This window comes from Taeniopygia guttata, chromosome Z, assembly GCF_048771995.1.
Source record: "Taeniopygia guttata chromosome Z, bTaeGut7.mat, whole genome shotgun sequence".
In the NCBI taxonomy this organism is placed as follows: domain Eukaryota; kingdom Metazoa; phylum Chordata; class Aves; order Passeriformes; family Estrildidae; genus Taeniopygia; species Taeniopygia guttata.
The window spans coordinates 25,220,887-25,240,159 of NC_133063.1; the positions used below are offsets into that span (position 1 = coordinate 25,220,887).

At 36.5% G+C, this 19,273-nt stretch overlaps 1 protein-coding gene across 1 annotated transcript in view; it reads right to left on the minus strand.

The window, feature by feature from the left end:
- Positions 1 to 3,484: 3,484 nt before the first annotated feature.
- Positions 3,485 to 19,273, minus strand: part of FBXL17 (F-box and leucine rich repeat protein 17) — a 282,018-nt gene continuing 266,229 nt past the window's right edge. The window contains exon 9 of the mRNA XM_030258953.4: positions 3,485 to 8,081. Coding sequence (XP_030114813.3) covers positions 7,944 to 8,081 — 138 coding nt within the window. The 3' untranslated portion in view covers positions 3,485 to 7,943. The remainder of the gene's footprint in view (positions 8,082 to 19,273) is intronic.

Sequence of the window (19,273 nt, forward strand, 5' to 3'; positions counted from 1 at the left end):
ATTTCGACCTATGGAAGACATACCCAAAATAATTCTATTTCAGAGGCAATTTTTTTTACAGGCAAATTTCTTGAGCTTAATTTACTGCATGTCCTTGCTGGAATGGTTCTCAATCCTTTGCAGATGCAAAGTCACAGAGAACTGCCTGGATATATATGATTTTATATGCCTTGCAGATAGCTCAGAGATACAATTGCAAAATCTAGCTTTCACAGACAGCTGGGAATTTGTGACAGTCCCTGAAGGACTTTGCATCCATAAACCAATGACTAGATTACACTGATCCATAAATGTGTTATTCTCCTATCTCTGGCTAATGCAATACAAGTAGTCTTCCTGCTGTTAACTGTTTCTGAAGCCACACACAAGAGAACATAAAGGGTATGGCATATATTCAAACAGAAAGGTCAGCTGGTCATTTACACTTTATGCTAGCAAAATAACTTCTATATCTGTAGTGTTGCAGGAAGAACTAAATGCAGAAATGTTCCCTAATTTAAGTTCTGTGTTCAGAAAATGTTGCTAAAAAGTAGTGATTCATTCAGACCCTAAAGGAGATTGTTGACAAAGTCTGGTCTAGAGCATGAAAGCTCAATTCATGAACAAGCTGTGGGGATAAAGCTGCAGGTTTGTTTGCCAGCATTTCTTGCTCTGTAAGAATCCAGGAACTCTCATGGTGATGTTGCCTCCTCACCAGGAGAGAGGCAGTAGGTGTGTGTTGGGGGTGCAGCTTGGCTTCTGGCTGGCTGAGGGGCTTTCCCTGGCCTCTGCTCCACTGGAGGGCTGGGGGGGACTGCTGCCCTGCACAGAGTGAGTGAGACCCACTGCAGCAGCGAGGAGCTCTTGGGCACAGTGCTGGGCAGCAAGCAGGGCTGTGAGCTGGGACACATGGCACTGAGAAGCAGCTTCTGATAGATAACCATGCCCTGCAAACACCAGAGGAGCCACCAGGCCGTGTCTTCGTGAGCAGATTGAACGTGCCCAGGACAGCTCTCTAGTGCTGAGGCTGACAGACACAGGACAACTCATGTGGGAATCCAGGGCATCCCTCTGGCTGCCCTGGAGGTCCTGGGACCCTGACAGGGGGTCAGGAACCCCCTGTACAGAGCCCCGAGAGACACTGTCTGTGATCTCTGTCCATGGAAAAGAGTTTCCAATCTTACAGGATGAATTACCAGCTCTGAGTGTTCGATATAAGTAATAATTAAGTGTGGCATGGGTGCAAAAGTAAAATTTTAGGATTCTAGATTAGGGGTTCAGAGGGGACAAGATGGAGGAAATTGGGTGTGTCTTGTCCTTTTCCTCCTTCTTCATGCCCTCCATGTTTCACTGTAGTGTTGGCATTTTTCTATTGGTTTAGGCTGGGGACACACTGTTCAACATAGGTGACAGATATTGGCACATTATTGTAAATATAGCACAGGTAGTTTCTGGTATTTAATGTTTGTAACATCCCACTGAGGGCAGAGCCCCGCACGCTGCCCTGCAGGACAGACCTGCGGCAGGGCAGCAGAACATGTTAGAGATAAGCAAGAATAAACAACCTTGAAAACAGCACAGACGAATTATGGCTTCTTCTTTGGCAACAGGGCAGAAAGACAGAGACTTTCTACAATCTCGGAATCACCAATGCCCACAGATTCTGACAAACTCATGCCTGTGCCATTCAACCTGCAACCTCAGGAAGCCACAGCTGTATTCAGAGAACCAGAGGAGATGGATATGAGGCACCATTAGCACTGAACGTTTTTAGAGCCACAAGGCCAAGAGCATTCCAGCGACAGCCAGACTGACCTGAGAGTCCAGCAGTGCTCCCGGCACAGCTCTTGCTACCAGGAGAAGCGTAGCCACAGAAACTAATGCCATGTCCTGGAAAATGAAGTGCCTAGTCAAAGCAACATCTAATGAAAAAACCCTTCCATTGTTAGTATTGAGAAGATCATGAAGGCATTTGTACTTTGGACTTCATTCCAAATTTCTACGGGGTCATTAAAAAGTAATTTTGCTTTAGCTACAACCTTTTTGGTTGCTATTAAAGAGTTCCAGGTTTATTTGCTCCCTAACCAGGAAGCAAATCCTTGCCTTGTTTCTCTTCAGGAACATTTTTTTCTATTTTCTAGCTTTCTCATTGACCTCGATATTTGAACACCTGTGAAAGACTCAAGCAAGATTAAAGATTTAACTACATTTCTTTCTCATTTGTCTCCAAGGAAAGAAGAATATGAATGTATAAACATTACTGCTTATTTTAGAGAAAAAAATACCCATCCCTTACAACAGAGTTTAGTTTATATTGCTTCAGAGACCATAACTCACATAATGTGGTCAGGAGAGGTGACCAGAGATTAAAACAACAGCACAAAGACAACCTTTTAGTCCTTCAAAAGAACTGAGATGTTGATCTTGGTTTAAGGAGAAGCCAAAGCAAGGCATCTGGGACAAGTTAACTGTGTGCACTGGGAGTTAACGCTGCTGAAAATATTCTTGCAGCTTTCTCTAAAAGTTGGTATTTTGAAAACACTAAAGGCTGTAGCATTTTGCAATAGGGTGCATGATGAAAGCATAAGATTATGAAATTTTCCATCCAGAAGTCTTTATAACTTCACAGCAGCTGGAAATGCCCAATAATCCTCATTGTAAAATTTTTCATTCTAAGACTTCCACCATTCATTTAAACACAAGCACTTTTCATAGGCTATATATAGAAAGACTTGCCTAAATATTGAAGAGGAAACAGCTCACTGTTTCTGTTGATTTTTGCCCCCAAATAAATCTGAAACACAACCCATTAGCAAAACTTTATGAAGCCGAAACACTTGGATTTACCTTATATAATCCTGTTAGCCTTTACAAAAAACCCAACCCTAAACATAAATTAAAGAATTTTTGCCTCAATTTCTTTTTAACAGATGTGAAGATGTAGCTGTTATATAGACCTTTATTCCCTGATACCTTATTCCAGCTTGTGAAAGTATCTCCAGTTAAGGAACCACAGCCACAATGCTGTGTGTGATTCAGCCAATTTATTTGTGTTAAACTGAGCCTAATGCAGACAGAGCCAGATGAACATCTGAACTTTTTCCCAGTTTTTCAGCAACTCATGCAATCTACAATGATTGCATGTCTGGAAAATACATCCAAAGAGCCTAGCACAGGGAGGCTTTCAGTAAAACAGGACTTGGGAATATAAGACCCCATAAAATATGAATCACAAAATTTGACCATGTACCTACCCTGTTTAGATTGGCAAAGCAAGCTATTATCACAAAGAATTATTTGCTTTTTCAGTAGTGCCAGTCTATGGTAGATTCCACATGCTCAAGCTTGAGCGTCACCCAGGGTGTCTTCGGTTTGAAAAAACAGCTTCACATCTCTGCTTCAAAGTATACCAGAACTTCAAATAAAAATCTCAGTCACCTATATCCTGACAATATCACAGATCACTCAGGGGGAAAGCTGTAAGAAAAAAATTACAGGAGGCAAGTTAACACTGTTTTAAATATTTTATTGTAATGTACTCTTTAAATGGATCTGCTTTAAAGTGAATCTTTGTTAATATGGGATTTCATAAATAAGCAGCATAAAGCCTCACGTGCTTTAAAATACAAATCTGAATGTTCACAAGGTCAGGTATCATCATATTCTTTTCATGCATGCTCTTATTATTATAGTTTTGCAAAGCATTATTTTGTTAATAACCATTTCTTTATCAAGACGGTGGTCAAACACAAGAACAAGCTTCCTGGGCAGATGATCAATGGCCCAAGCCTGTCAGTGTTCAAAAGGCTTGTGGATGATGTCCTTTGTTGCCCAGCACTGTCAGATAATTGGACTAGTAGGTCACTCCATGTGGCTTTCAACAGAAATATTGTATCCTATCCTATCCTATCCTATCCTATCCTATCCTATCCTATCCTAATTATTTATTAGATGTAAAAGTCCTTTTCCTTTCCTTGTTCAAGATCCCATGACCTGAAGAAAGCTCACTTTGGCCTTCTGTTTTCATAAAACTGAAGTGTATGGGACCTACTGCTTCTCTTGATTTTGCTTCAGTCAACACCACAGTTTATGAAGAATCACCAAGTGATAAGGAACCCAGCTGAGAGCCTGAGAAAACTGTTTGTTACTTATTCTTAGTAGGGCTATTTTCTCAATTTAAAAGGGATTAAAACTTGTTTTCATAGAACCAAACAATATCATGGGTTAGGCCAGGCCTTAAAGATCACTTGGTTCCAACCCCTCTGACACTGGCAGAGACCAAGTTGCTCAGAACTCCATCTCGACCTTGATACCCCATTGATGTGGCATCCACAGCTGCTCTGGCCAACCTGTTCTAATGCTTCACCACCCTCACAGTAAAGAATTTCTTCCTTGTACCTAATCTAAACCCACTCTCCTTCAGCTGGGAACTATCTCCCTTGACCTGTCACTACACGATCTTGTAGAAGTTCTCCGATCTACCTCATCATGAAGCTTTCTATTATTCTGGCCCCAATTCTCTCAGCCTTTCCTCAAAGTAGAGGAAAGTCTCATCATCCTGGTGGCCTCCTCTGGACTTGCTCCAACAGGTGCTGGGGAGTGTGAGAGACTGAAATGTTAAAGGTTAATGACTCAATTAGCCACTGGCAAAAGCAGCACGTGATTTGCTGGGGCCAGATTGCACCCTCAACCGAAGAGGGGAGGTGAGCTTTCAGGTGTGTGGTGGCAAAATCTCTGATCTGCCTAAGAGCAGCCAATGTGCAGAGGAGGTGATCGAGTGGAGGATGACCACCAGTGAAGGATGGCCACAACAAACCAATCTTTCTTTGGCAGCAAGCTGGGTTTTGAGCCGTGTAACAGAGAAGGCTGATAGGAAGCAGATCATGTGAGGTGAGATAAACTTTTTACCATGTCCGTGTCCTCCCTTGCACAACTGGCTCAGGTGTAAAACTCCCACTTGGGGTATCAGGATATTCATAGGTAAGCCTGAAGAGACTCATCCTATCTGATGGGGCATAACTGGCTCAACTACACTATATACCAATACTAGTTTTGATATTATTAAAAGCAATACACTTTGTGCATGTTCAAAGACTCCTACAATGTGCCTAATACTGCACAGAGCACCTACTAAGAAGGGAGGTATGCTATTATGGATTTGGTATTTCACTAAATTCCCCACTAATCTGGGAGCCTGGGCAAAGTGCCTTTGAACCTGCATGAGAAACATCACAGTAGCCATTCCCCCTGGTGATACAAATTGCATGTGAACACTCCCCTCCACATAGCCTTTAGGTGGTGAGAGATGGGTGGAATGACCACCAGGTGAACTGACTGTGCTTTAAGTCATAATTACACCCGGATTTAGAGTCAACGAATGAAAACAGACATTATCTGTCTTTCTCCTACAACCACCTACCTCTTAATTCAGAATACACTCAAGAGTTTGTCTTAGCCCTTCCTGCAGGCTGAACAAGCCCATCCAAGAAATGTTTCTGGTAGGACAAGAGCTGAGCCACAGGTTACCCTATCTTAACACCAGGTTCCCACAAAGAATTTGAAGGAAAAAAGGACATTTTTTTCTAGTAAAGTAGGCCTTTTGGACCTAGGGTCCGGAAGCTGCCTATGAGTTTTTAAGCTCTAAGTTTTGCATATGAGAAAACAGGGGTAATTTTTATTTTTACAAGAGGCAGTAGCTTTTCTTCCACCATAATGATGTTTTCCCTGTATGACATGTCAAAGATGAGTGTGAATTACTATTTATTCCTCTAAAACTACTTTGGAAACCATTTATATAAGGAAATTGAGGAACAATCTGTGTAAACACTGCAATTAGAAAAACATATTTTAATCTAGAGTTCTCATACCATATAAAACTATAATTAATTAGTCACGGTGAGATCTATTGATCAGTATGTTCATAAAACTGAGAGATGAATAGTTAGTAAAAGGCAAAACTACTGGAAGTAACTTATATGACTGAAGTAAATAGAGATGACCAACCAGACCCATCATATTTTAAAAATCTGTTGAGTTACAATACATTTTAGATGGAAAAAAACCTGTGGATGTCATCTAGTTAAACTGTCAGTCACAGCAGGGCCAATTCACTAAGGATCATCTGCAGTTGAGTTCTATCTATTCAGCAATAGAGATTTCAGACTCTGTGTTAGTACAGTCTAAGTATAGTTAGCAGCACACAAACAGAAAACATCACATCTTTCTTATTTTATTAAAATTTATTGTAAGATCAAAGGTCTCACAAAAAAATAGAAACTTACAAATTGTGTGAATAATTTTAATGCACTCATAAAGAGACATTAAAAGAAAATTGACTAAGATTCTGTACTATATCTGCAATATAATTGACTGGCTTTATTCTTAAAATATTGTTGCCATTTAGGAGTAAATAAACAGCATAGCATACACATGTTCACAGGTATTTACCACTTATTTTAAACAAAATCTTTATGATATATTTTTTTTTCCAGAGAAATTAGTTCATCCCCATTTTGAAAAGTTATTTGAAATAAGAAAACATTCAACATCCTCACTGGAAGTAAAGTGAGCTGATGTTTCTGTTGTAAAAAATTATGCTATGGAAATCAACAAATAGCTTTACAGGGTTATACAGCCATACTAAACAAGCTTCTACGTTATGCTGCATTAGGCCTTCTGGATTAGCAAAACATTTTGACAATAATGGCAACTTTTCAGCTGAAGCTTAAGCATTTCATAGTTTGGATTAAAATGCTGTAACCTTTAAAAAACAAATATCCAGTGTTACACATCTGACAACATTCTTAACCAAATGGTAATACTCTAAAGGTTAAGGCAACTCCAAATTGAAGCTGCAATGTCTGTATTTTTCACAATTCCCTGCTCAAATTTAACTCCTTAGAATGCAATGTGTGAGAGAGAGTGAGAAAGAGGTGTGTGGTACTTGGTTGCTGTTTGGCGTTAAACCATAACAGTCCCACAAAGAAAATGCATCATTTTACATGTTTAATTTGGGTATTTTCTTCCACACACTGTGTTAATAAGCATGTGATCCTACAAAATGATACCCACTATGGGACTCATGTTTAGGCGGCCTTCTCAAGGTAAGTACTATTTGCATTGGAAGATCCATTCTAAAATAAAACCACACAAGAAATGAGAGGAGGTCCTGTTATTGACTTATACTCATTCATCTGAATTTTCCAATTCATCAACAGAACAGCATAGGCAGAGGAGAGAAGTTCATTTAAAATAGACAGTAAATTTTTTCAGCCAAATATAATAAGCATCATCAACTTATTTCTGATAGTTGATGTGTTCACTTGTTCTTTGTCTTCATGAAGTGTAGCTGGCTATCATTGTTAAGGTAAGCACTGTTCCTCATTATTAAAATGTCAAGGTGGAAAGATTTTAATATCACTACAGCTTCTTATATTTCAAGAAAAAAAGGGAAGGAGTTGACAAAAAAAATGGTAATTCACTATAGATTTTCTTATTACTCTGTATCTTAAAGCCTCTGGTATAGCTTTAGTAAATAAAAAGCATCACGTTTAGTTCCCAGTTTCAACACAGGCCTCTGTTGATCAACTGCACTGGTGCAGCACTGAGTTACCATTTACAGATCAAAGGAAACACACAGGACCAAGGCAAAGTAAACAGAGGAAAACAAGCTTAACATCTATAACTCAAACTATCCAGAGCACTAGTAGGAATCCACTTCAAGAAATTTGCCGAAGGCTTTTATAACTTTTATGCAAGCAAAACCACAATGCATTTCTAAAGTTTTGCTTCAATATTTGTATTTAGTTGTACAGTACGTTAAAGTCAGTGTACAGCTTTTGCCATTTTATTGTAACCTCTGTAAACTCACAACTATATTGCATCATATGAAAGGTTATAAACCCTTCTGCAATCCCCATTAGATCTACTGAATGCAGCAGAGTGGAACATGTTGGTACAGAAGGTTAGGAGCCAGAAGACATATTGGGTGTCCAGCCCATTTGATAAGCTCTCTCCAGTGTTCTCTTGCAATCCTGCAGCACAGTACTGAAGGTTATATGTGGATATTGCTGCACCAGCTGCTCCACTGTGGCCTCCTTCACCTGCAACAGAAGAACAGAACCTGTGATATGCAGAAAATGAACAAAAAGGGTAACATTAGGCAAGCTAGAAGAATGGAAAAACTTTGGACTCTTGGGCAGATGGGGCTCCTCATTGTTACTGTAGGTTTATGTGCATTTATCACAAAATAAATATAAAAACATAATGTCTGGTTAGAGAATGAAGAAAACCAAACTCAAACCCCATGCTTTGATTTCATTGTAAAGGAAGAAGGTGGTTAAACAAATGCTGCCCAGAATAACAGATTTCTAACTTAGAATAGAAGCTATTTACTCAAAGTTGCTCAAGCAGACATACATTTAAAAATGTGAGATATTTTTTGGCTTTGGCAAATAAAAATTGATTACATCTGTTAATTAATGGTACACTTATGGAGACATTAAAAAATGCTGTTATAACTCCACAATTAACTTTACTGAAATAAACTTGCACTATATGGTTGCTATCAACAGGTGTTCAATGAAAAGTAATATATATCATTAATAAAGATGGGGAACAAAAATTAATTATTCTATGTTGCAGGTAGATCAATTACTCCTATATGTCCTTTTTCCAAAAGGTAAAAGTCCTGCATGTCTTCACATATATCACTGGCAGAAGATTTTATTTTAGCCTTCTTTTGAGAGAATAACACTGCAGAACTGGGTTCAATAATTAAAACATACAAAATGGTTGGGACTGGGATGTCCCTCTTAAATTTGAGATGCCAAAGTTAGCACCTTCATTCTTCATGAGACAAGGTAATCAGACAAACCCAGCTAAATCTAACACCTTTACAGCTCCAGTGCTGCAACGGGATTAATTTGTCAATTATTTTAAAGATTATTGCAGTTCATATCACAGAGATAAACAACTTTCTTCAGCCTTTAGACAAATAAAAGATTAACCTAAGAACCATGACTTCTAGTTGGCTGTCTTTGAAATCTTTGCTGAAAAACTGGGCATTTTAAAATGCATTGATACTACGGTTACTGAATCAGCTACATCAGTAGCATGTACAACTGATGGCATTGTTTGCTTTTTGTCCCTCAGTGTTCCACATTCAAGGCCAAAGTAAAAAGCCAGACTGAAATGTTTACTACCATTACAAAGATCTGTCTTGTGAAAAATATTTTAAAGCACGGTAACCACAATATCCAATAATATTTTTGTCCTTAAAAGATAACAAGGAGAGCTTCCTTCTAAACAGTGATTGCACCCAATGACAAGGATAAATGAAAGGTTTAATATCCAGTTCTTCTACTTTGATAATAGAAATACTCAATCTTCATTGGAAGTTTCATCTAGCTAAGACTGACTTGGATAGAAAACTGGTTTAACTTCACAGCACAAACTGTACTTCTCTGGCAAATTGCTATGTTACAGTAACATTTTTCAGTGCTGAAAAACAAGAAGTGACTTTGAAAAAGTAAAATGAAATCAAAGATAGCATAAGTCCCCCACAATATTTCATATTTACAGTTGAACACATACTTGGAAATTTTAAGGTACAATTCACAGAAATATTGCTTGGAATGGAAGAATCCCCAACGTAGAAGTAATTTGCTACTTTATACGTATCCAAAAAATAGTGAAAAGTCTATTTTCATTAGAGTCATGATGCAGAGACCATGGCAGAATCTATCATGCTACCAGAAACTCCTCTTAATGGTTAACTCAGCCACAACAATGAAGCTTACAACGGACAGTGGCTTATTTGGCTTGTTCTTAAAACTTGAAGATGCATTATTTATCTATTAGATAGCTGCAAATTCTGCTAGTACATAGAAGCTATGGTGATTTCGCACTTACCTGTTGGGCACTATTTGTTAGAATGGCACAGATATCATGGCTTTAGAGCCAGTGTTATATGCATATTCTCTGTTATAAGAAACAAGTAAGGCAAATTCTTTACAAAGATGATGCTCACACACAGGAAGGTAGTAAATGGTCTCCATGCCCTGGTGTACTGGACTCAGGACATGTAAACAAGTACAGCCTGGCTAGGTTTAAGTTGATATATTTACTACCAGACTAGCTTAGGCATGGCCCATGACACTTAGGAAGACAGAGGATGTTACAATGGTATCTTTTAAATGGTATCTTAAAAACCTATGAAGAAATCTATGATAAACCACCTCTAACTGTTTGTCCTAGTTTTTTTTTTTCTGATACAATTATTACTAGATAAAATTTTTTGCTATTTGCTGTTAATACTTTACTAAACTGAAGAAGGAAGCTTTTGGCATCAAGTGCCAAATAAAGTTACAAAATAAACATGAATACCAGGAAGGCAGATAAAACCACTGCAAAGTGCCACTGACAAAAACAGCTGTTTTATGACCAAAGCCTGAAGAGTGGAAGCTTTTCTCCATTTTTTACTGGAGCATTAAGCAAATATTTTAAATTAGGCAATAACTTGTGTTATAACTTGTTGTTAAACAGTAAAGTAATGACAAATCCTATGGATGTATTTAGAACTGTGACATTTACAGAAAGAAATTACTTTGAGTCTGAAAAACTGACTTTACTCTCATGATAAAGGAAAAAAATCTTACTAAACTTCATGATAAATGATTGAATATATGTAACTTTAAGTTAAATATAAGTGTTTTTAATCCTGAGAGTAAACAGCAAGGAGTTAAAAATTATGCCAAACTAAATTCAATGTAAGATTACACAACAGAATGAGAAAAAAAATTGGCAGTGGGACAAACAACCTGGATCCAGATATGAGAAAAAAAGTATTCCCTATCTTTTTTTGACACCTTTTCTTTACCATAAGAAAAGTCAGGTCAGACATAAAACAATTCAAAACTTTTAGTATTTAAAATTCTTCCCACTATTGGACTAAAACTGCACTATCTGAAAAACAGGAAAAAAAAAGAAATAAAATTTTATTCTTCGTTAATGAATGTGAAAAGTCATATCTAAGTCAACTTTGCTAGTATCCTTGTCATCATTTCCCTAGTGGTAGGATTAAGATGAAAAGAAGTCTTACGCCCAGCCATTAGAACACAAGCCTCTGTCTCTTTGTTAAGATCAGCCTGGCTGGTGATAAAACAGAAGTACTGAATGTCATTCCCAAAATAAGTTCATTACACAAACAGAACAATTTTCCCTTCTGAGGTTAAACATTCTTGTTCAATGAATAAAAACTAAAAATCTCAACATCTTTAAATGCTTAAAATGTATTTTTCTTTCACAAAACTTTCATTAATCTTCATCTTCTGAGTTGTCAAAAAAAAAAAAAAGACTGCTGTCTGCAGATAAACTACTTAGATTATCTAATACATAATCATTCATCTGAATTTGAATAGTTCTTCAATTATATTTTAACACATAATGAGAGAATGCAGCCTATATCATTAAGCATGAAAGTAATAGGATTGTGCAAAATTCTGCTCATCAAACAAAAAAAACCAAAATAACAACAAAGACTGGATTGAAAATTATTTTTTCTTTCTGAAATAAGAATTTATCTCAGGCCAAGGAATAGATGGAGAAAAACAAAAGAAAGGAGAAGATGGGTTACAGAAAATGGCAAGACTAAGTGGTATAATCTCGCTTTAACTCAATTAGAGCACTTACCTAGAAGTCATATGTTTGAATACTTTTTGCTTAAAGACACTTGAACACATATTGCCTATTTCCCAGAAGAATGCTCTTGACTTTGTGACAAATGTTATCTGGGGTAGGACCTCCTTAACTTATTCATCTAATGACAGTGCGGTTCTGTAGACAGCATTTAAATATTATCCATGCTAGAGAAAATTTCTCATGTGATACTTAGCAGTTCATCTTGGGAAAAAGAACAAGAACACTCTTCTAGTCCCTGTAAAATGGTACACTGGCAAAAGGGTTTTGTGAGTGCCTCTTTGGAGAACTTTCATCGCCACTCTGCTATGTACACACCAAATATGGCTGAAATACTGAGAAAAATGGGAAATCAGTGCACAACACTCTTACTCTCCTTTAGGCAAAATGATCTGACCATAACAGAAAGCCTGAAAACCACCACCAACCTGTTAATATTTTTTATAGAATAAAGTAACCAACACTTATGAGCTGATTTTTTCCACACTCAGGGTAAACTGAAAGCTACTCACAATAAAATATTCATTCATATTTTGATCTAGCATGCTATATTTACTCATCTAGTCCTATTGCCAGTATTTACTGATTTGGAACACCATTTGTCTGACACAGAAGATCTTCAGAAATTTATGTTATGCCACCTTCCACAAGTTTCATGAAAAATTCAAAATGCAAGCAAGAATAGTTATTAGGTAATTTTATTTTTTTTTCCTTTTAAGTCTGCCATGTCATTTGTTTCTAGTGATAATTTCAGCATTGTTTTCTTTAATTTCTAGCTTCTAAAATTAGCAATTTCTAAATATCGAATTATTCCAAAGGGCTAGGATTGTTTTTTTAACCTAGTGTTTTCATTATGTTCCTACAACAGATCTTATTAAATTCAAAGGATGAATTCAGGTTTTCCTAATCATGTTGAGGTAAATTAGAGATTACATTTGAAACCATCAGCCAAACCAGGCATTTCTTTTTAATGAGACTGATACCTTCATCCACTGCTCAGGAACAGAAACAGAGGTATAGGGGCTTTTCCAAAACAGGACTTTCCTAGTTACTTTTCCTTAGCTTGTCTTTAGTTGATATAATATCCTGAAAATCTTCTCTTTCACTAAATTGCCAAGAATGGTAAGATTTGATACTTATCTCCAAAAGTCCTCTGATAGGTGCATCAGGATCAGTCTTAGAATGTAGTTCTGACTCTAAAGCTGTTAAAATGTGCCAAGAATGTCTATGTTATCTACAGCAATACTGAAAAGTAAGAGTAGAGTCATCACTTAAACTGCAAGTTTTATGCAGCTCTACACAGTGTATGAGTATTCAGCATTAATCTAAAGAGTTTGATCAGTTGTTCTCAATAACAAAACAAAAAAAAAATCTTCACATCTTAATGACTTCAGTTTAATGACCAGTTCATTTGATAATTGAAAAGAAAAACTTATCTCAATTCCAAGTTAATAACTGAAACCAATAAGCAGTTATATAAATAAAAAAGCTAAAGTTTGCAAAACTGCATTCCTAGAACTTCACACAAAAAATCTGCTTGTGCTTCTCAGACCACCATTAAAGGATGACAGCTAAAATAATCTCTGCATAGCATCTAACCTAACCCTTGATAGGGGCATTGGCTGGCTGATTTCTGAGGACAACACAGGTTGTTATCTACAGTTACACAACTTTATAATGACTTTATCAGTAATTAATGAAAAATAACAGACCGATTTATAACACCCTGAGTCAGCCATATCTGCACAGAATGGCATTAATAGAACTGCTAGCTTAATCTTAGAAATCTAGTACTTGCTAAGAATTTTAGGGAAATGTTAGCAGATGAGAGGTATCATTCAGACCAAAAGATTTTGAGGGCTGCCATACACATAGTTAGGTGAGAAAAATGGCACAAGTATCATTTCTACATACAATCAATCACAAAATCAATTTCATACAGAATAAATGCAAATGGATTTGAATCCAAAGGGCTTTCTTATAATATTGTTGGCATTTTACTTATGGACTGGTATTTCAGCATTAGGACTACTGAAATGTTTGTGCACTTCTGTCTCAATACACATACAGAGCTATTGCATGAAGCCAAATTTGTATGCAACTGTCAAAGAAATTACTTTATTGTCATTGTGTGTATTCGTAATGATAGATATGGAAAAACTCTTTATGTTCCTATTTCTCTAATGTTTTACAAAAAATCTAGTATATACACACTTAGAGTTATAAGTAAAACATTTTCACACAGTCTTTCTCTTCTCTAAGTTGTATTTTGCTTCCTCAAGTGAGTGTCTTATAAAAAGTGTACTTTGATTTTTTTTTTTTTCTGCTAATAGTTGAATGAATTATATTCTCAGGTGGCCCAATTATAACTGTTGCCTGTAGCCATAACAAAATTAAAGATTTCTGGAAATGTTTTGTGTGAAGTGTAGTTCATCAGCTAAGACAGACATACTCCACAGAGTTTCAGTTGCCTTTATGCCCAGGGGCAGAACCCTTGTTTAGGACTTTAACAAAATAACAGCACTACCAATATTAGCACAATATCCTATAGTCCAAATAAAGTCCCTTACAACCTGAGAGAAGAATGTATTTTGACTTAGAGGACGCTGTTATTGAAAAAAAGGCAGAAAAACAATCACATATGCACACACACACACATACACTCACTGTATTTGTAAACATATAAATAACTGAATTGGCAAATACAGTCTGTACAGTGCTATTTCATCATGGCATTTGACAACTTAATTGTGTTAAACCCTAGCAATTAATTACCAATTTATATTTGTAAAGGTAAAGGAGTATGTAAACAGAAATATCTGCAATCTTTTCTGCCATGTGAATTGAAATAAATGGAATGCACAAGTCTTCTAATATTCCATGGCAGCACTTTTGGATTTCAGAAAGTGTGGCAAGGTTGCTTGTGGACTATACCTACTTTACAGTTCTTATTTAAATCTCACCTGAAAGGAATGAAATGCATTGTTGTGGTTATTTTCTCATGTGAATACTATTGCCTCAAACTGCAAACTAGCAAGACCCATTTCAGATCTCTGTGAGGATGCAATTTTCTGCAACATACTATTTTTAATTGAAGTTGTGTAAGTAACAAAGGTTTCACTCTCAATTTTCTTCTTATTTTTCTATTAAAACAGAGAAGGAGAATTTTAAAGGAGCCTTTCAGTTTGGCTGTTTATTTGGTTTGCTAATTCTGTCCATTTCATCAGATGAACTCCTAGACTCCACCTATATTTCCAGGTAAAAATATTACCAGTATTATACATATTTCAAAAACTTTTTTCTTCTAAAAATTGCAGTTAATAAAGACACAGATGCAGTGAAATGACAGTGGTAATTTATATAGTGATAAATATTCTTTCAGATTACTTTCTGCCTGTTGAATTAATAACACTGAATATTTTCCTTCCTACTTGACTACATTAACAATAATTTGAGCACATTACTGTAATACCTGTCAAAATGACGGCATGTAAAAGTAACAAGAGAAGTCTTTCTCAAAAGTTGCCAGCTGGCAAAAATAACTGGAAGTTCCAGGGAGCAATGCTTCTAAATAAATTTCTCCCTTTAAAATTTTTTTATTCATAAAAATGCTGACCAGTTCACATTGCATTCTTTCTTAATAGTTGGCCTTATCATGATTTTGAGCTGTTGATCATCACCTGAGGGTCCATCTTTCTCTTAGAGAATGACATGGTCAGGTGGGTGCTTTTTAGAAACAAGGACAATTTCATTAATTCTGGAAAATTCCATCTTCAGCCCAGTGCTATGGTACTGCTGCAGAGGTATCAGCTTAGAGAATAAAAATCTTTTAGCAAAGAAACAGTTAAACTAGAAGAACAAAATCTTTAGCTTGTATAAAAACCTTTTCTTTTTGTGTGTGTTTTAGCAGATGCTTTCGTTTACACACATAATGGATCTGTTATCCTAGTTAGCTAGGGGGGGAAAAGCCAAAAGTAGTATTGTTCAGATCTTTAAAATTGTATTGAAAACCAAAGTGAAATAAATGCTATTCTTCTTTTGTTGTGGGATAGCTGTGGTTTCCTTCTAATGGGATTCACAGATCTCATGAATCTGAAATCTTCATTATTCATAGAGATGTATCAATTGCAGCTCCTACATTATACATATAAAACTTAAAAAAAAATACAATTCCTTTTTAATATGCAGCAACATACTTGAACAAATTATAGCAATTTAAGAGTAAAAAAGGGCTACAGAATTTTTCTTAAAGAGAAGGATCGTATATTTTCATTCCTCTTCAAATCACAAAACCATAATTTCAAATCTCAAAATGAACCCCTTGTAATATAAAAGAAGAAATGGTAGCAATTTGGCAGGTTTTCTGATCAGGCTAATGATAGCATTTTCTGAAAGTGGAATGCAAATTGCTGTGATAATTACATTAAAAAAAGCCATGGCTCTGTATTCTCACTCTTCTGCCATTGATTAAGAACAGTTTAGCTCAAAAGTATATTGGAAATTGAAAGATGTATCTCTAGAACCTAGGATATATAAAAGAGCTAATGTTCTTTTTCATTTATCTTCAGTTGCAGACTAGCTGTGTAAATTAAAAGCTTGTGAGTGATGGATAAAAATGTTTCTCTTAAACAACAGAAGCTCCACTAATGATTTCTGTCTTCACTGAATATGTATTTACAAGTATTTGTAAAACAGGTTTTGTAGAAGGACAAAGTGATAAATTATATTAAAAATCCACATATTGTCTAGGAGTCTTATTCTTACTTAAGATGTAAATGATTTCTTAACTGACTATTTTTTATTTTTAGGGATCATCTATCTTTATTCCTCTGGGAACATAAAATAGTTTATCATTTTGTCAGTTGTACTGACCATCAACTTCTGTCCTCTAATATCTCAGCAAAAAAAGAATAGGAAATATATGCTACAATTTATCGGAGAAAGAATCTGGAATAAGCTACAGGCTTTCAGAAGTATTTTCATGAAAAGCAACCATGTATTTTCTGAGAAATTCATCTCATAAAATGGAAAGAAAAAAAGAAAGGAAAAAGAAAACCAAGGAATAAGGGCCAACATGACTTATCAACTATGTTGTGTATCCTTTCACAGCCAACTTTGTTGGACTCTCTTCATTTCATTTCATTTCATTCACACCACAGTGGTGAATATTGAATTTTGTGGCCTCTGTTTTTCAGTGTCATTTTTCTGCCTATTTTCCCAAGAAATGTCTCCTGCATTTATGTGGGAGCACTGTTGATAACTGCTACAAATTGCACCACAGTTATAGGAAAAGGATCTTGAAATATGAAAATTGAGTGTGAGAAAAGTTGCAGGAAGATTATTGTGACAGATTGTTCAACCAGTCAAGCTATCACCCAGAAAAAAAAAAAAAAGAAAAAGAAAAAAAAAAAACCACTCAAAAAACCTCAAACCAACAACAAATTTTTAGTCCCTATTTCCTAGTTGATACCCAGCCATTTCCCCCAAGGGTAAAGATTTGAAGCTGCCACTATTTAAAGCTGTTTCACTTCTTGTGAGAACACAAGAAAGAAGTGCTATAAAGACATCTTTCAAATGATAGAAATAAATAGTATGGTGAACATTACCCTTTTCCTCTGTTTTTTAAAATATGAGATACAAAATATACCAAAATAATTAATTAATTGACTAGAAGAAGTAACTAAGCTCTAGGTCAGTTTAATGATAAGAATGTACAGTACACTGTGTTCAGAAAGAAAAGCTTGAAATGTGCATTTAAATCTGTTATTTTGAAGCAGGCATAATTTTATGCCTTTAGGATGCAAGAAAAGCTCTTAGGAATTCTGATGTCAGTGTTTGAGGGAGGAAAGAAAGCCTGCTGCAAGTGCCCACACCTTTCTCAAGGTACTTAAATTAATTAAAATAAAGGTTCAATTATATTTAAAATATCCCCTTTCCTAAGCTGTAATAAAAGTACATTAAATTTAGTTGGAAGTAATTTTAGTAATTAAAATTTAGTTGGAAGAATGGACAGTCATGTTCTCATTCTGCTGTGGGGAACTAACCTAAGTGGATTTAATATAACCCCTTGTTATGCTTTTCTTGGTGTTTTCTGGCATGACAGACCAAGAGCTGCTGCGCTCCCAGGCAGCACCAACCTGCCATGGACTCCCACGCAGCCAAATCAAGTCCTAAAACACAACCTTGGGCCGCAGGCCCCGGCAGCACAACACTCCCCTGTGCAGAGGAATGGAGAGCTTGTGGTTGCACCCTGCTCCCAGAGGACTCTGAAGAGGTGACAAGAAGGAACAAAGCCTGGCTCGCTGCGCCTGGGAGTGCGGCACAGCACAAACACAGGCAGGAACACCAGAATGCAAAACAGGAATGCTTTCTCTTTCATGCCTTTTCCAATTACAAACATCTAAAACGTCCTGCTTAGGCCTCAAATAACTACTGATTTTATCTGTTACTGCTTTCAAAAGAAATAGCGACACAGAATGGCAACATTTTCTTTCTATGGAACACATGACTTGTGCAGTCCTGAGTGCTGCCTGGTGCCCGTACAGATGCACAGATGTACACAAAATTTATTTGCACAGTCAATACTCTGTCCTGTGAGAGAGATCAGAAGGGAGAAGAGCCTAGCTGCTTCAAGTACCTGTTCATGTTGGTATGCAGACAAGTGGGGAATTCTTTTGTCCAGAATGTAGGTATTTAAAAACGCATAGAATCTACTTTAGATTACTTTCCCACTTCAGGAGGTCTGGATGATAGTCTCTCAGATGTATCCTATCTGATACAGAAAAGTTTCAACTGAAATATATGCTATCATTATGATGACCTCATAGTAAAGTCAGTATTTTTTAATGTTATTTCTCAACACAATGTCATCTATTTTAAGGCAAAGGCCATATTGGTCCTGTGGTGTGCATGTTAGATGGTAGGAAAAATGATAAAAAGAAAGGTCATGGCAATAGCAGTTTGATGAAAAATGAATAATTTTATTATTTTCATGGTGTGGATCAATAATGCTTTGCATCTACTGAAACACATTGCCTGGAGGCACTTGGATAATCAATGGCATAAAACAGAGACTGCCTTTACCCAGGCTCACAGCCTCTCTTGATCTTTCTGGGGAGGACCCTTGACGCCTCTAATTTATGTCAAGTGCATATCAAAGAAATTCCAAAAAGCCTGGCTCATAAAGAGTGTTTTAGTGGTACCCATTTGAAGTCTACTTACATATGTTCCTTATGTAACTGTGTTTAAGTACTTTCCTTCCAAATGCCTGGGAATTCTTAGAAAGACATAAAAGCTACCTGGAATGAACATAACAGTCAGTACCTCAGAAAAGGAAGCTTGGTTAGATGGGACAAATCTTCAAACCTCTCCATTGCAAGCTGACAACAGTACAAAGATGAGAATTTTGGCCAACTGGGAGTGTAAATAAGCCCTTCTGCACCACCCAAGAATTCTCTTTAATTGTGTGCTGGACACTGACATTTTTAATTTAATAGAGCAGCCACTGGAAAAAATTAGTTCTGCATGATACTGGGGAGAGACAGTTGAGAACACAACTTTGTTCAGTAATTTCTCTGTTCGTTTGCAGTGGAAAAAG